Genomic DNA, 21,840 nt, shown 5'->3' on the forward strand with positions numbered 1-21,840 from the left:
GCTGAGATTTTCATTGAACTAAAAAATATAGGGGGAAAATTCAGAATATATGGTTTGGAGTGACTTGAAGTGGGTAGCCATTTTATCCCAATTTTACTACCTCTGGGTGTGTAATATGGTAGAATTAAAATCAAAGTTAAAAAGGTGTTGCAAACATTTTAGGTTATAACCTTCAAAAAGATGAAGTTTTATAGGAATTTTTGAAATTTGGGATCCTGAATGTGTTTTCCTGCCTAATGGGATAACCTCCATAAGCACATGTACAGCCATTTATAAGGGCCAACGCCTAACAATCTCTTTGGACTAGTCCAAAGAGTGGTCGAGCAATGCAGATTTTCAAGTTATGGCTAGTCCAGGAGATCTTCCAGCAACTATCAACTCTAGAAACTGAGTAATCTCAGTCTTCATGCTAGAATATTTGTACTACTGGTGTTACCCAAGGATGTTGCAAGAGGAGTTGTAAGGGAATCCTTTTTCGATTCCTCGGCTTCCAAATGTCCTCTTTCCTAAAACTCACCTGAGCTGGAGGCTGCAGGCCTCATTGCAGCTTCTTCTTTTCCACCTCTTCTTTCTCAATTGCCCTTCTCCCAATTTAGTAGCAAAGCATAGGTCTCCCAAGCCACAATCATTGTGAACCTCACCTTGAGATGTTTAGTACTGGTGTGCCAACAGAGAGATGCTGGAAAAACTCAGCATCTAGGAAGTATCCTTAATCAAAGCAGTGTAACCCCCTCCCATCCTTGTCATTAAGGGATGCAATCCAATAAAATTGTATTTCTATGCTTTTTAACTATTTATCATAGATTTGTGCTACCTACCTCAATTATGTACTACTAATAATTGTGATATTGATTACAAAGGAATTTGTGAACACTTAAGGCAATGTGTCAGGAAATGTCCAAAAAAATACATTTAATTTAGACTTGGAAACATGTTTTTGACAAAGTACCATGCAGTTATAAAAATATTATAAAGTATCGATATACAATTCACTAGAGTAAAATCAGGGAAATGGAAATACAATTTCAAAGGAAAAAAGGACACATGTAAGATTTCTAAATATCAGTGAGTATCTTGTTCATGGAATTTTTTCTTTAAATGGATGATGGTGGGATGAAATTGCTGTGATATTTATAGGCCATCAGTGAAAAGAAATGTAATGTAGTCATTTCACTTGAAAATGGCAGTGTTGATGATATTATATTCTTTACAACTATTTAAGTTTGGAGGTGGGAATAGTATACTTTGGAGGATACTCTTTTGTACACGCAAGAGTAAAAAAATGTAAAAGTTAACAGTTACTCAGTGCTTATGGTGCTGTTCCTAAATCCAAGGACTGAAATGCCTGACATAGTATAGGACAATGTAGTAAAGCCCTTTGTCACACTCATGGCCAAGGGCAAAGCAGGTGGATGTCTAAATAACTTTTAGATGGCATCACTTTGTTGGCAAATAGAAGCTCAAGATTTGTTATTGCTAAACTAGGTCAGGGAAAGAAAAGACAAGAAAGAATAAGGTTTAGGGATTATGTCACATGGTTTGCCTTCCTAGCTTTATAGGGGCCAATTTGGGACATGTATTCTCCTAAATAAGATAGTCTGTATACTTATGGTTTCATCTTCATCTGTAAAAAATACAAAACAAAACAAAACAGTTATGCAAGGTATTTAGAGGCATCTGACGACTCTTATTTGTTTTATATCTTGTATTTCAAAGGTGCTGATTTTGGATGAAAACCTAACTAGTTTTTGTTTTTAATGTAACACAAGATACTTTTTTTATCTCAACATTTCATGCTTCATTCCATCAATAGCCTTTTTTTTCAGATTCAATAATTACTCTACTTGATGAAAAATAATATCTGGGGGGTACATCGAAACTCTGCTTAATAATAATGAAACAGGATAAAAATTTTACTTTCAAATAGAATAAACTTCCTAAATAGATACACTTTGTTAGCTTTTAACAAATTTGGAAAGGTGGTGTTTCCTCTATTAGTTTGTTAGAATCTAAATTTAAAAGTTACAGATTTAAAGCCTACTAGTAATATGTAGTTCTTAAAATATCTTTCCTTTAAAAAAAGTGCAAAATGTTAGCATATATGTGCACTTTCGTATATAACATATTTTATTTAAAAATATATGCTAGGAATATATATTAGTTAAAAGGCCTTTAAAGAAAGAAACCTAAATAATAAAAACTGAGGCCCATTTAATAATGAAGTGGAGAATTTCTGGTACTGTTTACATTAAAGAGTGAATACCTCACTTTTTTCTGCTTTTTATGAAAAGGAACTTTTTCACATTCTAATAATATGAAAATATTCCTATTTTATGAGACATTTGAGTATAAAATTTTATGTAGCTCATCATCTTCATTTCTTACAATTACAAAAAGATATTGAAAGCAATTAGATTCTGTTGGATTGGGCATATAAAACAAAACCTACCAGGCCAATTTTCTCCTGGAGCGGTTTGGAGAAGGGATGGGTTGCATGTAGCTGCATTGAGAACTTTTCTTTATTGCTTCCTTTGGCAAGTTCACCCATTCCCCATGTAACACAAAGGGCAGGATGGAGACATCTGCTTCTCAAAGCTGCTCCCTTTTCTCTCTAAACCAAGCTTCTTCAAAATATTTTTTTTTTTTGACATTTTATTATGAAATGTTTTAAACATACAAGAATGGTGAAACAATTGTATGGTCAATATCCACGTACTCCTGACTTTCCACAATGAACATTCGATTATACAGTAAAACCTTGGATTGCAAGTAACTTGTTCTGCGAGTGTTCCACAAGATGAGCAAGCATTTCTGATAAATTCTAACTTGATAAACGAGCAGTGTTTTGCCAAACGAGCAGTACATAACGCCGAACATCACATGATCACAACTCAGCCAATGGTTCTTGAAATTTGCTTTGATATATACCAGTGCTTTGGATTACAAGCATGTTTCTGAAGTGAATTATGCTCACAAACCAAGGTTTTACTAGTATGTGCCTTGTCACATATCTATCTACCTCTCCATCAGTTCATCTCTTTCTTTCTTTTTTTTTGATAGATAAGTGAAAGTGACAAAGTAAGTTCTGTTAATCGCTACTGCAAGGGTGCTAGTATGTGCTCGCCTTAACAGGTCGGCCCGGGGAGCCCCTGTTTCTCCTCTCGCCTTGCCTCACCCCAGCATGCCCGGCTCCATTCACACCAGACCTCTCACCACCACTCAACGCAACATGGCTTGTTGCGGCCTCCAAAAGTTTAAAAATTGTCTTCCTTCTATGGAGAAGACCCAGTTCTCCTTGTTCTCTCACTTTTACTTATCCCTCAAGATCCTTCAACTGTCATGATTTCAGTGACCTTTTTTTCTCGTGCCTCCAGACAATGAACACCTACTTTCAGTGATGTGCTGGTACATGTTTGACAACCCTTCCTGCAGGGGAGAAATGGCCCTAGTTTGTGGCTTTTGTAGCTTTCCATAGTATAAAACCTCTTCCCTGCCGCTGATTCAGGCTACCAACGTGGAGTTAAGAGGAGATGCCCTCCATCTACTCTCACTAGCGGACACAAGCCAGCTCGGGCACACCACTGCTACGCGCACACTATTTGTCACACTCTGTTGTCATTGTTCACGCGATTTCCTAAAGCAGAGATCATGCTTAATCCGTATTTCTGTTGCTGGTGGTTGGCGCATGGAAGGTTATATGGGAGGGACTCACCAGAACACCTAGTAAATACATGATTTTGGTAATAAACTGTATTCTATCCAGCACTTTCCACATTCTCTAATTCAGTGAACACTGAGGAATTTGCTGTAGTAGCTCAATGGGTGGGAGCTGTTGGCCAGATGCGGAGCATCTGTGACGTGTGGTGGGTGTCCCATGTGGTAAGAATCTCTCTTCACCCTAGCACTCGGCCCCTCGTTGCAACAATGCTGCTGCAGTTTCCCAGTCCCCTTAGAAGCTAAAATCCGCCTTGTGGGGAATACAGCAGTCACTCAGCAAGACACTTGGCTTGGCATGGACGCCTTTAAAACTTCATGAGAAGTCGTCCAGGTGCCAAGTTAAGGTCAGAAAAGACACGTGTTGAAAGCGAGTCTTTAAAGATTCCCTTGGTCTATATATTAGCCTCTTCCACTTTGAGGAAAATTGAGTGTGCATGATTGCCTTGGTTCTGGATAGAGTAGCATAACACCCCAGGCATGAAAGATTAGAAGTTAAAAGTTGTAGAGAGAGAAGTGCTCAAAAAAGAAGTGGGAATTACTAGAATGGAAATGCAAAATGTAATTTTACTTAAAATGACTAATTTTTTAAAAACATATGAAATGTTCCTTGCGGTTTTAGACTTTCAAGTTAAAATGTTATATTCTTTTTTTTTAATTCTTATTTATTTATTTATTTATTTATTTATTTTGACAGAGAGTGTGTTAGCAGGTAGGAGGAAAGGGCAGAGAGAATCCCAAGCAGGCTCCATGCTATCAGCACAGAGCCCAATTTGGGGCTCTGCATTTGGAAAATGCCAGAAATCAGGAATAATGCTACTAAGTATACAAGGATCTTTGTATCTGAACTTAAATCTACCCCACTATTTTTCAGTCCCTTTAAGTTCAATTACATATTAACTCAGCTATTTTGAGTATTTTATTTTTTATTTTTTTTTAATATTTATTTATTTATTTAGAGAGAGAGTGCACACACAAGCAGGGGGAGGGGCAGAGAGCAAAAGGGGAAGAGAAAATCCCAAGAAGGCTCACCATTGTGAGATCATGACCTGAGCCAAAATCAAGAGGCAGATGCTCAACCACCTGAGCCACCCAAGTGTCCCTATTTGAGTATTTTACATTTTTGTGAGGTTACCAAAGTTTGGCATTAGTTTAATTTTGATTTTCAATATTTGGAAAATATTGAAAACAATCCCCAGGATAAAACTTCAAGACATATTCATTTCGTATGTCTCTTTATGCTGTTTATGATTAGGCTAATGTTGATTTTTTGAGTAAGTGTGTTCCCATTTTATAAAAGGAGTAGTAAAGCTTTTTCCTTATCTGTGTTATTGAGACATTTTAAAAAGATAGCATTTCTTCATTAAGAAAAGTGGTTGGGGGGATGGATTAAATGGGTGATAGGCATTAAGGAGGGCACTTTTCGGGATGAGCACTGGCTGTCATATGTAACAGATGAATCATGGGGTTCTACTCCTGAAGCCAAGACTGCACTGTATGTTAACTAACTTGAATATAAATAAAAGGAAAAGAAAACAGCCGTAATGCGCTGTGCATCACCATTTATTAGGAGCACGACTGTGATTGCACAAAGTAGAACACTGGTTACATGCTCTTCAGTAAATCATTGGATCTGAAAAAAAATAAGGAATGATAAAATGGCTCTATCAGAATGCTCATTTTACGTTTAAAATTCCGAATTTATTTGAGCATTTTTCTGAGAATCCACTAACACTGAGCTGAAGAGGATAGGATAGCTCTATATAATTTATTTCCCTCCCTTTCCAACTTAGGGTCCTGCTTATGGTTTTTGCAAGCCCTTTATTGAAAATTTTCTGGGAAATTATCCTTCTTCTATAGTTTTCACTTGTTTTATTTTATGTTTTTCCTTTCTCATTTCTCTTAAATATGTACAATTTTGTGTCTAACCAGTCCTTCTTGCTTCTTTCCTTACTGTGCTTCTAAATATAGTTGCCACTTTTGGAGCTCACCCACGTTTTACATTCTTTGTGTCTGTGTGATGGATTTTGTGATCTGGCCATACTGTGTGTTGGAGAGGGTCAGAATCTTTTCCCTCACTTAGCTCATCATGACCTCTGAGAGCACTGGGTCAAACAGACTGGAAATAGTCAATATAGAGTAGGAATAGCAGTGTTAGACTCAGAGCAGAATGTAACTGAAAAAAATACATATAAGAAAAAAGCCTTAAGGAGACTAATGGCCATCCTACTTTTTTTCTTAACACATGTTCTTTAGTAGCCTCTTGAGCATAAATTACCTACAATGCAGGCACAAAAACCTAGACTTTTAGATGGTCTCCAGAACAGGATTTGTTGTAGAAAGAATCTTAATTACAAATCATAGGTAATAAAAATTGTTAGAAACCCAGGATAAAGTTTGAGGCAGAGATCCAGTGCATATCCTATCTTCTCCTCAAATGTTCTGGAAAACAGAGTATAATTCAAGGAACTTAGTGAATGAGAATCCATGGTTTCACTTCATCATTGGAAAGACTGGATTGGAGAGTGGTTTTCTCTATTCATCGACAGACAGAATCACTGGCTATAGTAAGTTCTGCCAATCAGTATGTTGGGAGATACCTACCATGATGTGATTGCCACAAGAGAGAAAGAGATGGCTTGATATATGGGCTATTTGAAGGCTTTCAGGTCAGGAAGAGAAAGTGAAGAAACCAGCTTGCTGGGTACATTCCTTGTGGGGAACACCCATGGGTAGTGAGATGGGTGTGAGTTAATATCACTTCTTCTCTTACTCAGGAGAAGACAGTGGTCCGTTATGTGTTCATTTTCCTTGGGGGGAAAGAAAAGCAGAGGTTTTTTCCCCCAGGCAGTTCAACATGGTATGAGTTTTGATGTGAGTTTTCTTTCGTATAGAAATATTAGGGTGGTGATTAATTGTTTGACTCTGATCAAACTATGCAAAAGATTCCAGATCACATTCTTAAAAACCCTCCAAGAGAAAAAGCAGAAATCTCTCCTTCCAGAAAGGTCAGAAAGCTTGTCCGTATCTCAGATTAAAAGATGAAAACTTACACCAATGATCACCCATGGACTGTAGTCTCTAAGCAAGTTAAACTGTTCATTTGGATCAGGAACCTTTCCGATATTATCTGAGAAGAATATTTTGTTGTATTTCTGTTCATGGTAGTAGAACTAGAGAAACAACCTTCTTGTGTTAACATTTTCTACGAAGGTCCATATAATGGACAAAATGGTATCTCAACCCCTTTACTTTGGATTATAAAAATCTTAAGAGAGATGTTTTCCTGTGATTTACACTTCTCCAAACATGCTTGTAGAATTTAATAAAAAAAAAAAAAATGGATTCACTAAAGACCATACAGGCTTATTTTCAAAACATAATAATAATGTTTGTAGTAATAATAACCTACGTAGATTGATTTTTTTTTTCATTTAGAAAATGGAGTAAGTGGTAAAAGTTACTCAGACAAACCTATGTGTAACTTTTTTACATAAGTATTAAAATACAAGCCATGTGCCACCATCTCTCACTAAATCCAAATCGGTAGTTTTCCATTTTTCCCTCTAGAATTTGGGAACCAACAGAAGATGAAAAAGTATCAAATGCGTAAACAAATGTTTTATGGTGGTTAAATAACAAACATGATGCTTCAGGGAACTTACGGAGTTGACACTCCCTAGTCGCTTCAAGAGAGAACTTTCCAAAGGACAGTTTCCTAAAGTAGTCTTCCTAGCATGGAGAGGTCCGGAAATGAGTAGAAAATCCTGGTGACTCACTTGATTCTTCCTGCCAATACACACTGTCTCTGTATAAACAGAAGAGAAGGGAATTCCATTAGAAGAGGAGGGTAGGAACCTACCCTGTCAGCGCCATAATTTTTCAGCTCTTTACCCACCCCCCCTTGGAAATCTCAAAAGTTGCTCTTGGCATTTTGGGGACCTCTCAAGAGCCACATCCAAGTATTAATGGCCAGATGCATAGGTTTTTAAAATCAGTTCACAGGGGGCACCTGGGTGACTCAGTCGATTAAGCGTCTGACTTTTAATTTTGGCTCAGGTCATGATCTCACCATCCGTGAGTTCGAGCCCCGCATCGGGCTCTGTGCTGGCTGTGTGGAGCTTGCTTGGGATTATGTCTCTCTCTCCCTGTCTCTGCCTGTCTCTGCCTGTCTCTCTCTCTCTCTCTCTCTCTCTCTCTCTCTCAAAAGTAAATAAATAAACTTGAATAAAGTAAAATAAAGTTAATTCACAGATAAATCCATGTGGTTTTTTTGGGGGGGCGTGGTATGCAGAGATGACTTGGCTTACTATATATATAGTCGGTTATAGCTTTAAATTTGTAAGATAATTACAGTTAGATAAAAGGTCACTGACTACTTAATTCTGTTTTAAAATATAGGCGCAACAGCTGCAGCCCGGAAGGAGGTGATAAGGAACAAGATCCGAGCAATAGGCAAAATGGCCCGAGTGTTCTCAGTTCTCAGGTGGGATCATCGCACCCGTATTTCTGTTTTGAATGTGCTTATGTGTCACTTAATAAGCATTCTGATACTTTAATCTCGTAACTTATTTTACTGGAAAATATTTGCTTTTCCTTAGGTTTTTTTTCTTTTAAATGGAATTGTTCATTCCTGACTATCTTAGTCAAACTGAAATATACCAAATTATTTCTGTAGAGAAAGCCACCAAATGGACTGATTCCTGTTTTGTCATCCTGTTCGCTGCTGGACTTTAAAACACAATAGGTTGAACTTGTAGTGACATAGGAAACCTGTTATAATTCATTTTACTTTTCATTCTGGCTCTGTGGTAAAAGATGAATTTATCAGGTACACTTCACTAGATTTCTAGGAAATGAACATTTACCATAGAGCTTGTTCATGTGAACATATATTATTCTAATGAATCATGGAGAGAGAAAAAAAATAGCTGTTTAATGTTACAATTCACATGTAGTAGTTATTTTTTAAATAGATCCTGAATCATGTTATTATTGATCCGGCGTTTAGAAAACAAGTATTTTCCTAAAGAGAATTAACTACACTTTTCTTTATATATAAATTCTATTATCTACTCTTAGATAAAACAAAGTAACTCATAGTTCTCTTAAAAAAATTTGCTTTGAAATATGTTTATATGTGAGCCGTATGCGGTCAATTCACAATCACTCATCTACAAGGGTAAATAGGAATACCTTGAGAAATAGTCCATTTCCGTGTTGTATGATTCATAACCTAAGTTTTGCCAAATTTTTGTCTCAATTTTTCCTCCCAGAGTAGCTACATGGGCCCTTTTGATTTCTCTTCTTGCTATTTCTAGTGCACTCCTGGTAGAATCACTAAAGAATAACTAAACAGCTCGATGCCAAAAGCAGGGAGCCATGACAAAGATGAAAAGCAATATCACTGTTTCTTAAAGACACCGAATCAAAGCCAACAATAGCTCTGTGTTGGCCAGCCAAATCCTGAAAAGTCGTGTTAAAGCTGAAAATAGAGCATCGTTGCCCCCCTCACAGCCTAATGAATGAGGCTGCCTCTGCTCCAAGGCTTTTTATCCCTCACTGAATTTTCAGGACTCCCTCATTCATTCAGTAATAAATACAATAAAACTTAAAGCGCTGATTAGGTACCTTGAAGAAGAAAAGCAGTACAGGGGGATGGCGAGTGGGAGATGGGGCACTTCTTTCAGTATGTGGCCAACAAAGAACTTCTGAATTAATAGCATTTGAGTGGTAAGTGGTGTGTGTGTGTGTGTGGGGGTGATCTTCATGAAGATACGGAGGTAAGAATGTTTAAGGCAAAACTGCAAAGATTCTTAGAAACCAGCAGTTTTGAGGACCAGCAAGGAGGCCTGTGTGGCTGGGAAAGTGTCCCGTGGGGGCAGGAAACCATGTGAAGATCATAAGCTCGACAGCTGCCTCTCCATTGTCACTTGCTTGTTTACCATGCCTCAGATTTACAAATAAACACTATTTTATTTTTGTCATCTGAAGGGGAAGCAAACAGCTCCAAAATTTCCAAGTGAAAGTATATTTAAGGAAAAAAGAGAAGCCTTTCTTAATATAAAAATTTGGTTTCCATCTATGTTAGTCTTCAAGCCACATGAAGGTGGGAGGGGCCATGCTGGAGAATCATAGATACATCTTGAAATTGCAAAGTCCCTGCAGCCCGCTGCCTATGGGTACCTAAGATGTATCCATCTGAGAAATGGTCCATTTGCACCCCGTGATGATCAGTGACTTGATTGAGATTGCACACATTGATGGAAAATACAAACAAGCTATATTTTATTGCTTTCCTATATTAAAAGCATCTATACTAAATCTGAAGAATGAAGGGGGGTCATAGCCAGAAACAGCTTAGTAAGTAAGCATCGTAAGTAATGACTGGGTATTCAATGTGTACGATACACTGAGTAAGGCACAACAAATACCGAATTGGAATGACAGACACGTTGACAACAAACTAAGACAGTGAAACGTGTGTTAAATACATGAAGGGATGCTCTCCTGTGGAAGAGGACAGGGCTCCATGGAGCTCTTCTGTTCCCTGAAAAAAAAAAATGTTCGTGAAGAGGTTGACTGTGAAGAGGAATACTGGGAAGGATAGGCTGGATTCGTTAGGTGCTGAATTGTGGTAAAGACATGCCTGAAGGCTGAGAAGTCATCAAGAACACAGTCACTGGGTCCTAAAAGCAATGCTTTATGGGCACTTGCTAAGTGCCTGGTGCCAGGCCTCGTGGTGCATGCATTTGACAGTAATCCACACGGCAAACTTGCAGCAAAGCACCGTGTGCAAACTCAGTTAGTGAGCAGTACTAGTGAGTGTCTGACCTGAATGATATGGTCAGTGAATCCTGAGAATTCAGAAGAGCTGCGTGGCAAGACATGAAGGTAAGTGAGGAATCTAGGGAAAAGTGGATCTGAAAATGTTTTTGAGTCCAGATCCTGAAAAGGCTTGCATAGCACGGTAAAGTATTTCGTTTTCTGTGTGTAGGCAGTGAGTGTCATGGGATGGTTTTCAAAGGATGAGAGGCATGCTTTAACCCATGTTCCTGGCAGTGTGAAGACTGATTAACATGATGACTGATGTCAGAGGGGACATTTTGGAAGCCACTGAAATAATCCGAGCAAATTAGGCCATAGGAGGAAAGATACAAAGGAAGAGAGAAATGAAAGGAATTTGCGAAGCTGAAAGTTTTAAAGTGTAATGAATGAATGGGAATGGTGGTACAAGAAGCCTGATTGTGAATATGAATGCAAAGAAAAAGATATGTTCATTTCTTTTTTTTTTAAATTTCTTAAATGTTTATTTATTGAGAGAGAGAGAGAGAGAGAGAGAGAGCACAAGCAGGGAGGGGCAGAGACGGAGGGAGAGAGAGAATCCCGAGGAGGTGTCACACTGTCAGCACAGCACCTGACATGGGGCTCATCTCACAAACATGAAATCATGACCGCAGCCGAAATCAAGGCTCAGATATTCAACCAACTGAGCCACCCAGTTCATTTGTTTAGAGATACTCCCAATTTCCAAATCCATATATTAGCATTTAAGATATTTTTTCTTTATGTGACCTCTACTGGTTTGACAACAGAAGCCTGAAAAGGTTGCAATACCTGTATGAGGGTACACAATGATTTGTAAACATCTCAAACCTAATATTTTTAAACTGCAGTAAAGGGTATAGAAATCTAAAATGTGGATAACACTGCCATTCTCCATTCTATTTTCCTTTTACTCATTCTTTTTATAAATGTTTTTTTTTTGAATGGGGACTATGTACTAAGTGCCGTTCTGGTTTAGATACTTAAAAAAACAAGAGAATAAATAAACTGTATAGTTGTTCAGGGGTCATAAGTGCTTTAGATAAAAATAAAATCAGCAAGGAAGGATAGGGAGAATAGAAGGTGAATATTATTTTAAGTAGCTTCTAAAGGAAGTCCTCACTTAGAGGGTGATGCTTGAGCAGAGATTTGAAGGCAGGGAGGTAGTGAGCCATGCAGATACTGGGGGGATTTCTTTTTGGGGTGATGAAAATATTTTAAAATTGGTTATGGTGATTGTTTCACAACTCTGTGACTACACTAAAAACAATTGATTGCGTCACATGCTTTCAATGGATGAATAATGTTGGGATGTTAATTATACTCAATAAAGCTGTCTTAAAAAGAGAAGTGGTAAGATCCTGAAAATACTGTGAGGGCTCTACCCTCAAGGTGTGCTGATTGAGTGGAGGTGCAGGGAGGTAGAAAGAGAGAGGATAGGAGTGAAGGGGTGATGCGTTAAGCTTAACTAAAAGATGAAGTTGAAGAAAGGCTGCAGAAGTAGTAGGTTTGGGGGAATAAGTTTTTAATTCTGTTTGGGGGGGCAGCGCTTGGGTGGCTTGGTCAGTTGAGCATCTGACTCTTGATTTTGGCTCAGGTCATGATCTTACGGTTCTTGGGATGGAGCCCCGCATTGGGCTCTGTGCTGCTTTGGATTCTCTCTTCCTTTCTCTGTGCCCCTCCCCTGTTCGCTCACTCTCAAAATAAATAAATACACTTTTTAAAAAACAATTCTGTTTGGGTCACCTTAGACATCTTCATAAAAATGTGGCATTGGTAGTTCTACATATTGTAAACATTATGTGTGTTGTATATATATATATATATATATATATATATATATATATATATAATAACATTTTTTCAGATTATGTAGGATTACAGTTTCTTCTATGTGGAATTATTCTGCTATGTGTATTATTTCCGTTTTATGGTTATTTAATAATTATTATTTATTAATAAATCAAAGTGATTAATAGTGTTGTGGCTAATAAATATAATTGAAATGATGATGTCCATAAGACTGTAAAACAGTTGTCACGATGAGCAATACAATAATGTTATATTAGCAAATCCGTGGGGAAAGAGACTGTTGAACAGAAAAGGTAGGAAACGTTACCGGTTGCTTTACTGTCTGGTTGTCATTATTTGTGCGCTCATGATGTGATGTCAGAATTACTTAATAGGCCCCGAATGTACCTGCTAGGTGCTGTAATCCATAAACCACGGAGTTTTTTAAAATCTCTCATATATATATATATATAGATATATAGATATATAGATATATAGATATATAGATATATACTCTTTGGTGTTCTCTCCCAAGAGAAGTCAGTTGCACTTACTTGGGCTGAGCACTTACTTGGGCTGGAAAACTTACCTCAGAACTCTCCATGGCTCATTTTTAACATATTTAACATATCAACAGAGGGTGCCCAGGAAACACTCTATATCCTGAATGCCTGCTTGCAAATGTGAAAATGTGAATTCAGGACTCAGAAGAGGCTGAACTTGCACAAGCATATAATTATAAACTCTATCAGAGCAACTATGCTTTGACACATTACTTTTATATGAATGTATAAAATATACTATGTTTAGGAGCTCCTGGGTGGCTCAGTCGGTTAAGTGTCTGACTCTTGACATTGGCTCAGGTCATGATCTCACCCTCCCTGAGTTCAAGCCCCAACTCAGGCTCTGCACTGACAGCATGGAGCCTACTTGGGATCTGTCTCCCTCTCTCTTTGCGTCTCCCCTGCTTGCTCTCTAACTCTGTCTCAGAAACATTTAAAAGTATATACGTACTATGTTTTAAGGAAAATAAAATCCAGAGAGCCTAGATGCGACTTCTAGTATGCATTTCTCCCCCTCTGCACGTCTTTTCTTTCTTTCTAAAGAAAACAAAAGTTAATGTCTTCTGTCCCCTTGTCCCTTTCCAGAGAAGAGAGTGAGAGCGTGCTAACGCTGAAAGGCTTGACTCCCACGGGCATGCTCCCCAGCGGAGTGCTTTCTGGAGGGAAGCAGACCCTGCAAAGCGGTAAGCAGGCGCACTGGTATCGGTAGGACTGTGTGCCCGGTCATCTCTGTCCAGGGTGTTGTTAGCTTGATTCATTCATCCATTTGAACTTGGCCTTGGCCTTGGTCTTCAGTTCTCAGCGGGAGGAAGGGCTGAAACCCCACATCAGTTTGACCAATCGTGTCCGACAGAATAGCACCCTCTTCCCTGGAACGCAGGCCTCCCCCGCCGCCCGCCATCCACTCATGTACACCCTAACCGCATAGTCAGCCCCCGCCTGGAGACGACTCACTTAGGTTTGTCTACACACGCGATAGCGTGGACAGCTTTGAGCCGTTATGTTGCTAAAAACAATTTTTTTTTTATGACGCTTTTGCTAAATGTTCTGGTTAGCTGTCTGATTGAAAAAATAAACACATAAATACACATCCGTTACGGTCTAGATTATAGTGGAGAATGGGAGAACATTAAAAAGGGTGATTTCGTTACCTGCTTGAGTAGCAATTGGGAGTCCTATGTGTCTTTTCTCTGATTTCTCCATCCAGAACATAAGAGACTGAGTATATATAACCACATTTTATTTTTGGAAAAGAATGAAAACATTTCCTTTAATGTAGAGATTTTTATTATTTTTATTAAAATGTGTAGCTTTCTGGACGAGTGCTGTCCAGTAGAAATTTTTGTGATGATGGAAATTTCTGTGTCTGTACAGAGGCCACTGGCAACATATGGCTATCGGGCAGTTGAAATATAGCAAGTACAAACCAAGGAACTGAAACTGATTTTTTTAATTTTGGCTAATTTTTATTAATTTGCTTTCAATAGCCACATGTGACTAGTGGCCACTACATCAGACATCACAGTTACTATATATTCTTTTATGTTTGTTAATTTTGTCTTGCTATTTTAACTAATCCTACCATTAATTAGAGTCAAATTTTAATAATACTTTATGAAAATTTAGATTAGATTTTAAATCAATGAATAAAACTCAGTAAAACAGAAATACACTATAACATTTTGAAAACTTATCTCAGCCTCTTGCTTATTTTTCCATATCTTTCCCCGAATCTTTTTTTTGTGTGTGTGTGTGCTTTCCCCCTCCCCCCATCTCTACCCCTCAATCTAGAAGATGAATCTGTTCTTACGGTTGGTTACTTGATTTAGGCACACCCCTGCTACATAGAGCCATGTTCAGCATCACTATAATTTTCTTTATTTTCATATGAATTTATTCCAAAATCAATGTCTTAGTTCCCACAAAAAGTCACAAATTTGTAAATGAAGATAGGAAAATACATCAAAGTACATTTCCCCTTGATTTATATCTAAAAATAATTTTGATAACTTAAAAAAACAAGACTTCTGCCACCAAAATAAACATGCTTTCTAAAAAATGAACAGAAATGAATCATTTATATGCACAAAATGCACAGCAACCTAGCTAATTGACTGAAATCTGCATAGTTTCTGATAAGCACATTTTAAGGTACAGCAGGTGTATTATCAGAAACTGTGTGCCACATTTGCTTTGAAAGGATATATTTAATAATGGGCAGTGCATATTTCTGATATGTTGGTGCTGGTGCGGTTCCAGATTTTTTGCTTTATTTTTGAACTTAAGTTATTTAAGTTCTTAAAATTCTTTGTTTTGTTTCTAGATTTTCACCTGTATTTTAACTGAGATTATTCGGTTTCCTTTTCTGTTACTTTCTGTTAAATCCATTGGTGTGTGTTGTTCTGTGTTGAGCTCTCACACACACAAACTCACACACATTTAATAGACACGAGGGTTGGGACCCCATTAGTCCTGAGAACTTGAAAACTCAGTATCTATTTTAAACCACATACATTAAAACAATTTCAAAATCCGCTGCCTGGATTTCAAATTGTCAAAAAGAAGAAACTGCTTAAAGCTTTACTCTTTAGCTTTTCTCCATGGTGGTAAACATTTTACATTTTTATCTTATGGGATTTAGAAGGCACTGTAAGGAAATTGTAGCGCACATTTGGCTGTTGCTCTAGTCTTACAACTTTAAATTATAAGAAATATGCAAATTAAAGTCAAGGGGTAGAATGTTAATATTAAACATTTTGGAGGTACAGAGAAGTTTTGCATTTTAGCACTTAATTAGGGAAATATCAACTAGCCTTAATAACGTGGAAAGGCTCATACACCTGTACTAGTGAGAATACAGAGGCTAACCTTATTATAAAAATTGCTGATAAAGCAATGGGCTTTTAAAGTGTTGCCTCTGAAATATGCTGAGGCTTCAGTATTTAAACTGCCTCTTCTTTAAAATGCTGATAGAATTCTTACTGCAACTGACAAGTTACCAGTTGATTATAGCATTTCAGGAATTTCATTTCCAAAGATGGTATTCCGGGAAGGAAAACTGACTTTAAATTGGGTTGCCTGGCAAAGGGAGTCCAGACTCCATACATCATTGCCTCCATTTTCCCCTTCTCCTTCACCACTCTAGACATGCTCGGTGTTTGTCTTTGAAGAGTTACATACACCATCAAGTTGTATTTGATGCATTGATTGGATTGTTCCTCTGAATTCGCGCACACGCAGACACACACAGACACACACTCCACTTTTCTGCTGCACTAGGAATCTCGCTATTTAATATTGAATAGTGTGAATTATGCCACTGATGTTGTGACACCGCTTCGAGGTCTGCCGTTTTGTCTGGCATTTTAAAATCCTAAATCACCAGGCATAGCAGTGGTTTTATTGTCCTTTCTGTGTCAGATGTACATTGTAGAGTAACCTAGTCTCTTACCGATTCCATCTAAATAAAAGAAAACTGTCCTGTGTTCCTCAAGGGTTAATCATTTTGTCATTTATTAAGGAACAAAAACCAGTTCACTCAGATAGGTGTGTCCAGCTCATAGAATAGACTGATTTTCGTTGTGTTTTTCCTTTCTTTATACCGTTTCCGTTTTGTTGTCTGTGCCAGAATCCAGCACTTACAGGAACATTAATACTCTGAGCTCCCTTGAACGTCACTGATTTGTTCTTAGAATTAAAAATCCTCTGCTCATTTTTCTCATTCATTTTGCACCCCCTTTCTTCTCTTCAGCTACTGTTGAGGCTATTGAGGCTGATGAAGGTAAATTGGCCAGTCCCCTTTCTGTTGTACCTGCAACAGATAAGGGCTCTGCTGGGTGTATTCATTTTTTTTATTATTTTATTATTATTATTATTATTATTATTATTATTATTTTGCTGTAGCTTGTACAGAGTGTGTGGGTGTTGGGCTAACAGTTGTGGCTCAGTATTAACCAAAATGTTCTTGCTTTAAAGGGGAAAATGTCCTTTTATGGTTTGTTTGTTTGTTTTTTTTTTCCCTTAAAGCTATGTTTGACTTCGTATATACAACGAACCTAGTATAGCCACAGAAAACCAAAGGATTATATATCTTGAACGATGTGGGGTGGGGGTTATGGCAGCTGTTTCGACAAATATCGCATAAAATAATATTCCTTGAGCTGAACCATGTCCCTCCCTCAAATCATTTTCAGTCAGCACTGAAAAGGAGAGAAGAAAAATCGCTTTATTAATTCTAGTCTTCAGAAGTTGCTGGCAAAAAAGAAAAAAAAAGTGTTCATTTGAATAGTGCTTCGTTGTAGTTCAACACTAATTTATGTCTCTAAGAAATATCCCAACATGAGACAGCTGTGCATGAGATCAACAGTTCTGTGAGTCTTACAAATTTTGACCTACTGGTATTTGTAGGACAGTTAGCACCAGCAAGATACTATAAAGAGTTCAGAGATACCCAGTGGCTGTGGCAGTGGCCATTACGAGAACAGTGATGATCCAGTCCTCACTCAGCAGACGGTTGACTGTCTGCTTTGAATCAGGTACTGTGCTAGGTGCTGTCGAGGACACCAAGAACTGTACATCACCCACTGTGCCCTAGCCCTACTCAAGGACAACTGCATTGACCCTGTAGAAACTACTTTTGAATTCAAGGGCTTAAAAAATACACAGTTATGAGAGAACTGCGCATCAAAATCGTTTTTAATGTTATCCCCGCCATACCCTCTGGAAATTTTATTTAAAAAAGAATAATTTGAAGTTCCCCTTTAAAACAAAATTCTTCAGTTGTATTTTGTTCTTGCAAGATCACTTTTTATTTTTCCCAAAATTGTGTGTGGATGGTCCTTTGATAACGATGTGAAAAGTGCCACTTTAGACTGTCGAATTTGCATATGATTCGGATACAGTAGGGGAAATGATAGCCCTGTAAGAGAAAATACAACTGCTTCCTAAATAGCAGTGAATCGACTGCTATTTACGTGGGAATTCTCTATTCCTTTTGGCAAATTCTAATCTGCCGTGTGCATTCTTGTGGATAGTTTGGCTGTTTTCTGTGGTTTCTGTGACTCTGTGTTGTGTTAAGTATACTACCAATGTAAATTGCTAATACCCATTGTCTGACCAGCAACTACAGCAGAGCACGTTCTTCGGTACCAGAGTAGACAGTTTGAGTAGAGATGGAGCCCCATTCCGAACACATCCATCGTTCTAGCTAGATTTTGAATGTCTATGCTCTCAGCCTATTGGCTTTTAAAACCTAGAGCCTCCTCATTTGCCATTGAAATGAATAAAATCGTTCCATAAATTACCACGTTTGACAAACTTTTGCATTTATTCATTATGATGAAATGATATTCACAGTGGTTTAGAAAAAGAATAGAATACCACTCTGTGCCACTATTTTGTCCTTCAAAATAATTGCGTTTTCAGGGTGGGTGCTCATTAGACAGCTCTATTATTTTGCAATTTATTACCAATTCAGAGAAGAATTAAGAGGCTTTGCTTTGGGCCTTGGTCTTTCCCCATTTCCCCATCTTCTTCCTCTCATAATTGACTAATCACCATTTTGCTAACCTTTAAAGTGCAGAGGGGTAACACACTATTTCTCATCATGTAATGAGTTTGGAAGCAACTGTGTTTATCTTTGAAGACTCTCATCCATACTAATAAAAGGCACTGCACATTTCTGTAGAACTGGCTGGCAACGTTTCAGCTAGAAACTACTTGCCTTCCCACCCCCCCCCACCCCCACCATATAAGGTGGGGAGGATAAAGGTACCATGAGATTGTCCTTGATCAGCCATGGAGATGCAGCCCAGTTCAGCACTGGTGATTGGCCCTTCGATATCTGGCTTGCGCATCACAGGAAGTAAAGCAAACTGATGTCATTGGTTGCCCATTTATGTACTTTATTCTCAGCTCACTGGTTGGTGCATGCACTGACTAAAGAAATCCTTAAGTTTCTTGCACAAATGCCTTGTCTATCTCGGGAGCACACTAAGGGTGAATTAATGAAAAAACTCAAAAACTGCCTCTTGAGAATTCCATGCTTTCACTGAAAAGGGCCCAAACCAATCCTGTCATTTTTGCTGAAAGTTATGAAAGGCATTTTCCCCTTATTCTTGAACCGTTACTTTACTTATATCTATACTGATCCACTAAGAAAGAGTTTTTCTTTGATTTAGGCAGTAACGGATACCAGGTGAACATCAGTTTGATCTGAACATCACGTTTTGCTGCTGAAGGGCAGACAACGTTTTTCTACTTCATCCTCATGATTTTTTCTGAGTTCCTCTTATCACCCACTCCACTTGCTTCCAAAGATGAGCTGGAGAAGCAGGAGTTTATAATTTCTGTTTTTTCTTCATGCCACCATTGAGTTGTTTACCAAGAAGGTCTTTCTGGGATTCTGAGATGGCATGGCAATGCCCCCAAAGTTAATTCCTCTTGTAGCTCCTCTTAGCTTCCACTCTAAAGCCCTCTACTAGACTTTTAGACCTAGCTCACCTGACTCTACTGAATTTGCCGTTAGTGCAGGGGAATAGCAGAAGTAGAGCTGTGTTACGGTCTGTCTAGGTTAGGGTGTTTGATGTAGTAATCATGCTCATGATGTGGACAGTTGATGCTCAGTCTAGATACCTGTCCCTGGTAGCAACCCTCTTCCTTACTTATCCACTTTGGATTTCGTTGATCTAAAGTCTCATGAAGACCCAGAGAAATGTACATTTTACTCACTTGAAGAGGACATTTTGGTTGGCAAGAGACATTGGCTGTTTTCAAACCTTTTGGTTATCTTCGGGTATGGTAAGGAGTCTGTTGTGTTGTGTTCAGGTCCCGTCATTTTGTCCTCTACTAAAGGACTCCCCCTCACTCACTGCGAAATCTCTAACCTCACCTGATGCAAAGCTGTGCCCTTTGCTCTCCTCCGGCTAACCTAATTTTTCCTCTTTTTTTTTTTTTTTTAAAATGATTTTCTGTTTAGCCATCAAAGGATTTTCACCACAACATAAGATCACTAGCTTCGAGGAGGCCAAGGGCTTAGACCGAATTAACGAGAGGATGCCACCTCGCAGAGATGCCATGCCCTCTGACGCCAACCTTAACTCCATCAACAAGGCTCTCGCCTCAGAGACTAACGGCACGGACAGCAATGGCAGTAATAGCAGCAATATCCAGTGACCACTTCCTGTTCACTTTTTTTTTTTTTTTTGAGCTGCAGGGCATGATGGGGATTGCTGCCTATCAGCAGTTGGGTGTTCTTGCCTCTGATGGTAGCTTATTTGCTCTGGGGGCCAGGAATTGGATTCAGTTTACACTATCATTAAAAAAGAGGGAGAGAGATAATAAACTATATTTTGGTGGGGGTGGTGATTAAACACCTCTTCGGGGTATGCCTTTTAAAAATGCTTATAGGAAAAAAAACTTTAAAAAGAAAGCTAACGCTAGTATATACTGCAATGTTAGGGGAATGAACATGTTTTCCTACTGCATTGGGGACTTCTAGATAGGTTAATGAAAGGTCTTTTATTATGTTACTGGACACGAAAACTTTGTCTAATTTCTTACTCTATTGTACGTTTACAGTTGCAGCACTAAAAATGGATGACATCAAACATTTTTAACAAAATGATGTACAAACTAAATAAGGACTATTTATTGATAATGTTTTGCTACTCTTGTCAGACAATGGCTATAAAATGAATTAGGCAGTCTTCAAAAACAAAAAAAAAAAAAAACAGAAAAAGAAAAAAAAAAAGAATGTTGCAAATTTGTTAAAATGCCAAAAAGGACAGGTTAATTTTGTACAGATTATGCTTACCTCAGGTTTCTTTAGTGTGCTTGAATGCCCTTCTTTCCATATAAACACTTATCTTATTAATTTAGCAATGAATATCTTTCCTTTTCTTTAAGTTTTAAAAAAAACTGGAATAATTACATCTATCTTTTTTTGCTGTTTATACTTAGGGTTTTTTTTTTTTTCGTTGTTGATAAATCAAGTCTTGGTTGTGGCTTGCCGAATTAAATATTTATGAGTGGTGCATTTTTAAGTATAGTGAACAAGACACCATATTCAGTACAGTGATAAAGCATCTATATTCTGTAAAAAAAAAAAAAATCTGCCTATGCATGTTTTTTAAGAAAAAAAAAAATGGCTGTATCGGCCTGTATGGGACTGTAATGCGCTTAGTGGTCTGACATATACTGGAAATATATGTATACTGGCGTACTTTATATTCTCTAAAATGCTTAATGCCTTTGAAATTTTGTAATCAAAAAAGCTTTGAAAAAATCTAAAGGGGAGAGTATTCTTAAAAGTTTTTAACATAAGCTTGTCAGTGCACATATAGACGGTTAGCATGTTTAGCAAACCTTGTGAAATTTAAATAAGTTTGTAGTTACATGTGAAACTCTAAATGCATGGTAACTGTTAATGTCATCACGGTTTAGTTCTTTTGTTCTGTTCTGTCACGTGCCACAAAATACGTACTTTTTTCACTTTTTTCCCTTTGTATATCAGTTACGGGTTACAACTGGTTCATTCTGAAAACAACAACAAAAGTCCATTCATATTTTTTAACAATTGTATAAGTGCCCAAGTAATTCACTACAGCCTAAAGCCTTGCCTTTGTAATTTGACTTCTGAAATGTTGGCAATCAAAGCATGCACTTGTAACAATGACAAAGACAAAGCATTTTATATTACTACTCAATAAAATGTGCATGAACTTAAAGAACTCTCATCCTTTCACTGAGTCTGCTGAAGGGAGTTATGTTCACAACCACCATGCTCTCTTCTAGGTGCTGGGCCCACACCACGCGTCACAGATTTACTCCACCAGGCTTCTCCGAGGTCCTGGTGACGTAAGGTGTGGTGGGTGCCTACTTCCGCTGTAAGAATCTTGGTGGATTTGTGTCTCAAATCAGACAAGAGAAATGTATTTAAAAGAGCAAA

At 37.9% G+C, this 21,840-nt stretch overlaps 1 protein-coding gene across 4 annotated transcripts in view; it reads left to right on the forward strand.

The window, feature by feature from the left end:
- The window catches only part of PPP3CA (protein phosphatase 3 catalytic subunit alpha), a 325,335-nt gene extending 303,716 nt beyond the window's left edge, over positions 1 to 21,619 (forward strand). For 3 of the 4 annotated variants that reach the window (XM_003985136.5, XM_045056052.1, XM_019829166.3), the window contains 4 exons: positions 8,116 to 8,200; positions 13,479 to 13,576; positions 16,645 to 16,674; positions 19,870 to 21,619. In XM_003985136.5, the coding sequence (XP_003985185.1) occupies positions 8,116 to 8,200; positions 13,479 to 13,576; positions 16,645 to 16,674; positions 19,870 to 20,066 (410 nt within the window). In that variant the 3' untranslated portion in view covers positions 20,067 to 21,619. The remainder of the gene's footprint in view (positions 1 to 8,115; positions 8,201 to 13,478; positions 13,577 to 16,644; positions 16,675 to 19,869) is intronic. The other variant, XM_003985137.5, reaches the window with a different exon arrangement.
- The last annotated feature ends 221 nt before the right edge of the window (positions 21,620 to 21,840 follow it).

The sequence above is a fragment of the Felis catus genome, chromosome B1 (assembly GCF_018350175.1).
Source record: "Felis catus isolate Fca126 chromosome B1, F.catus_Fca126_mat1.0, whole genome shotgun sequence".
NCBI lineage: Eukaryota > Metazoa > Chordata > Mammalia > Carnivora > Felidae > Felis > Felis catus.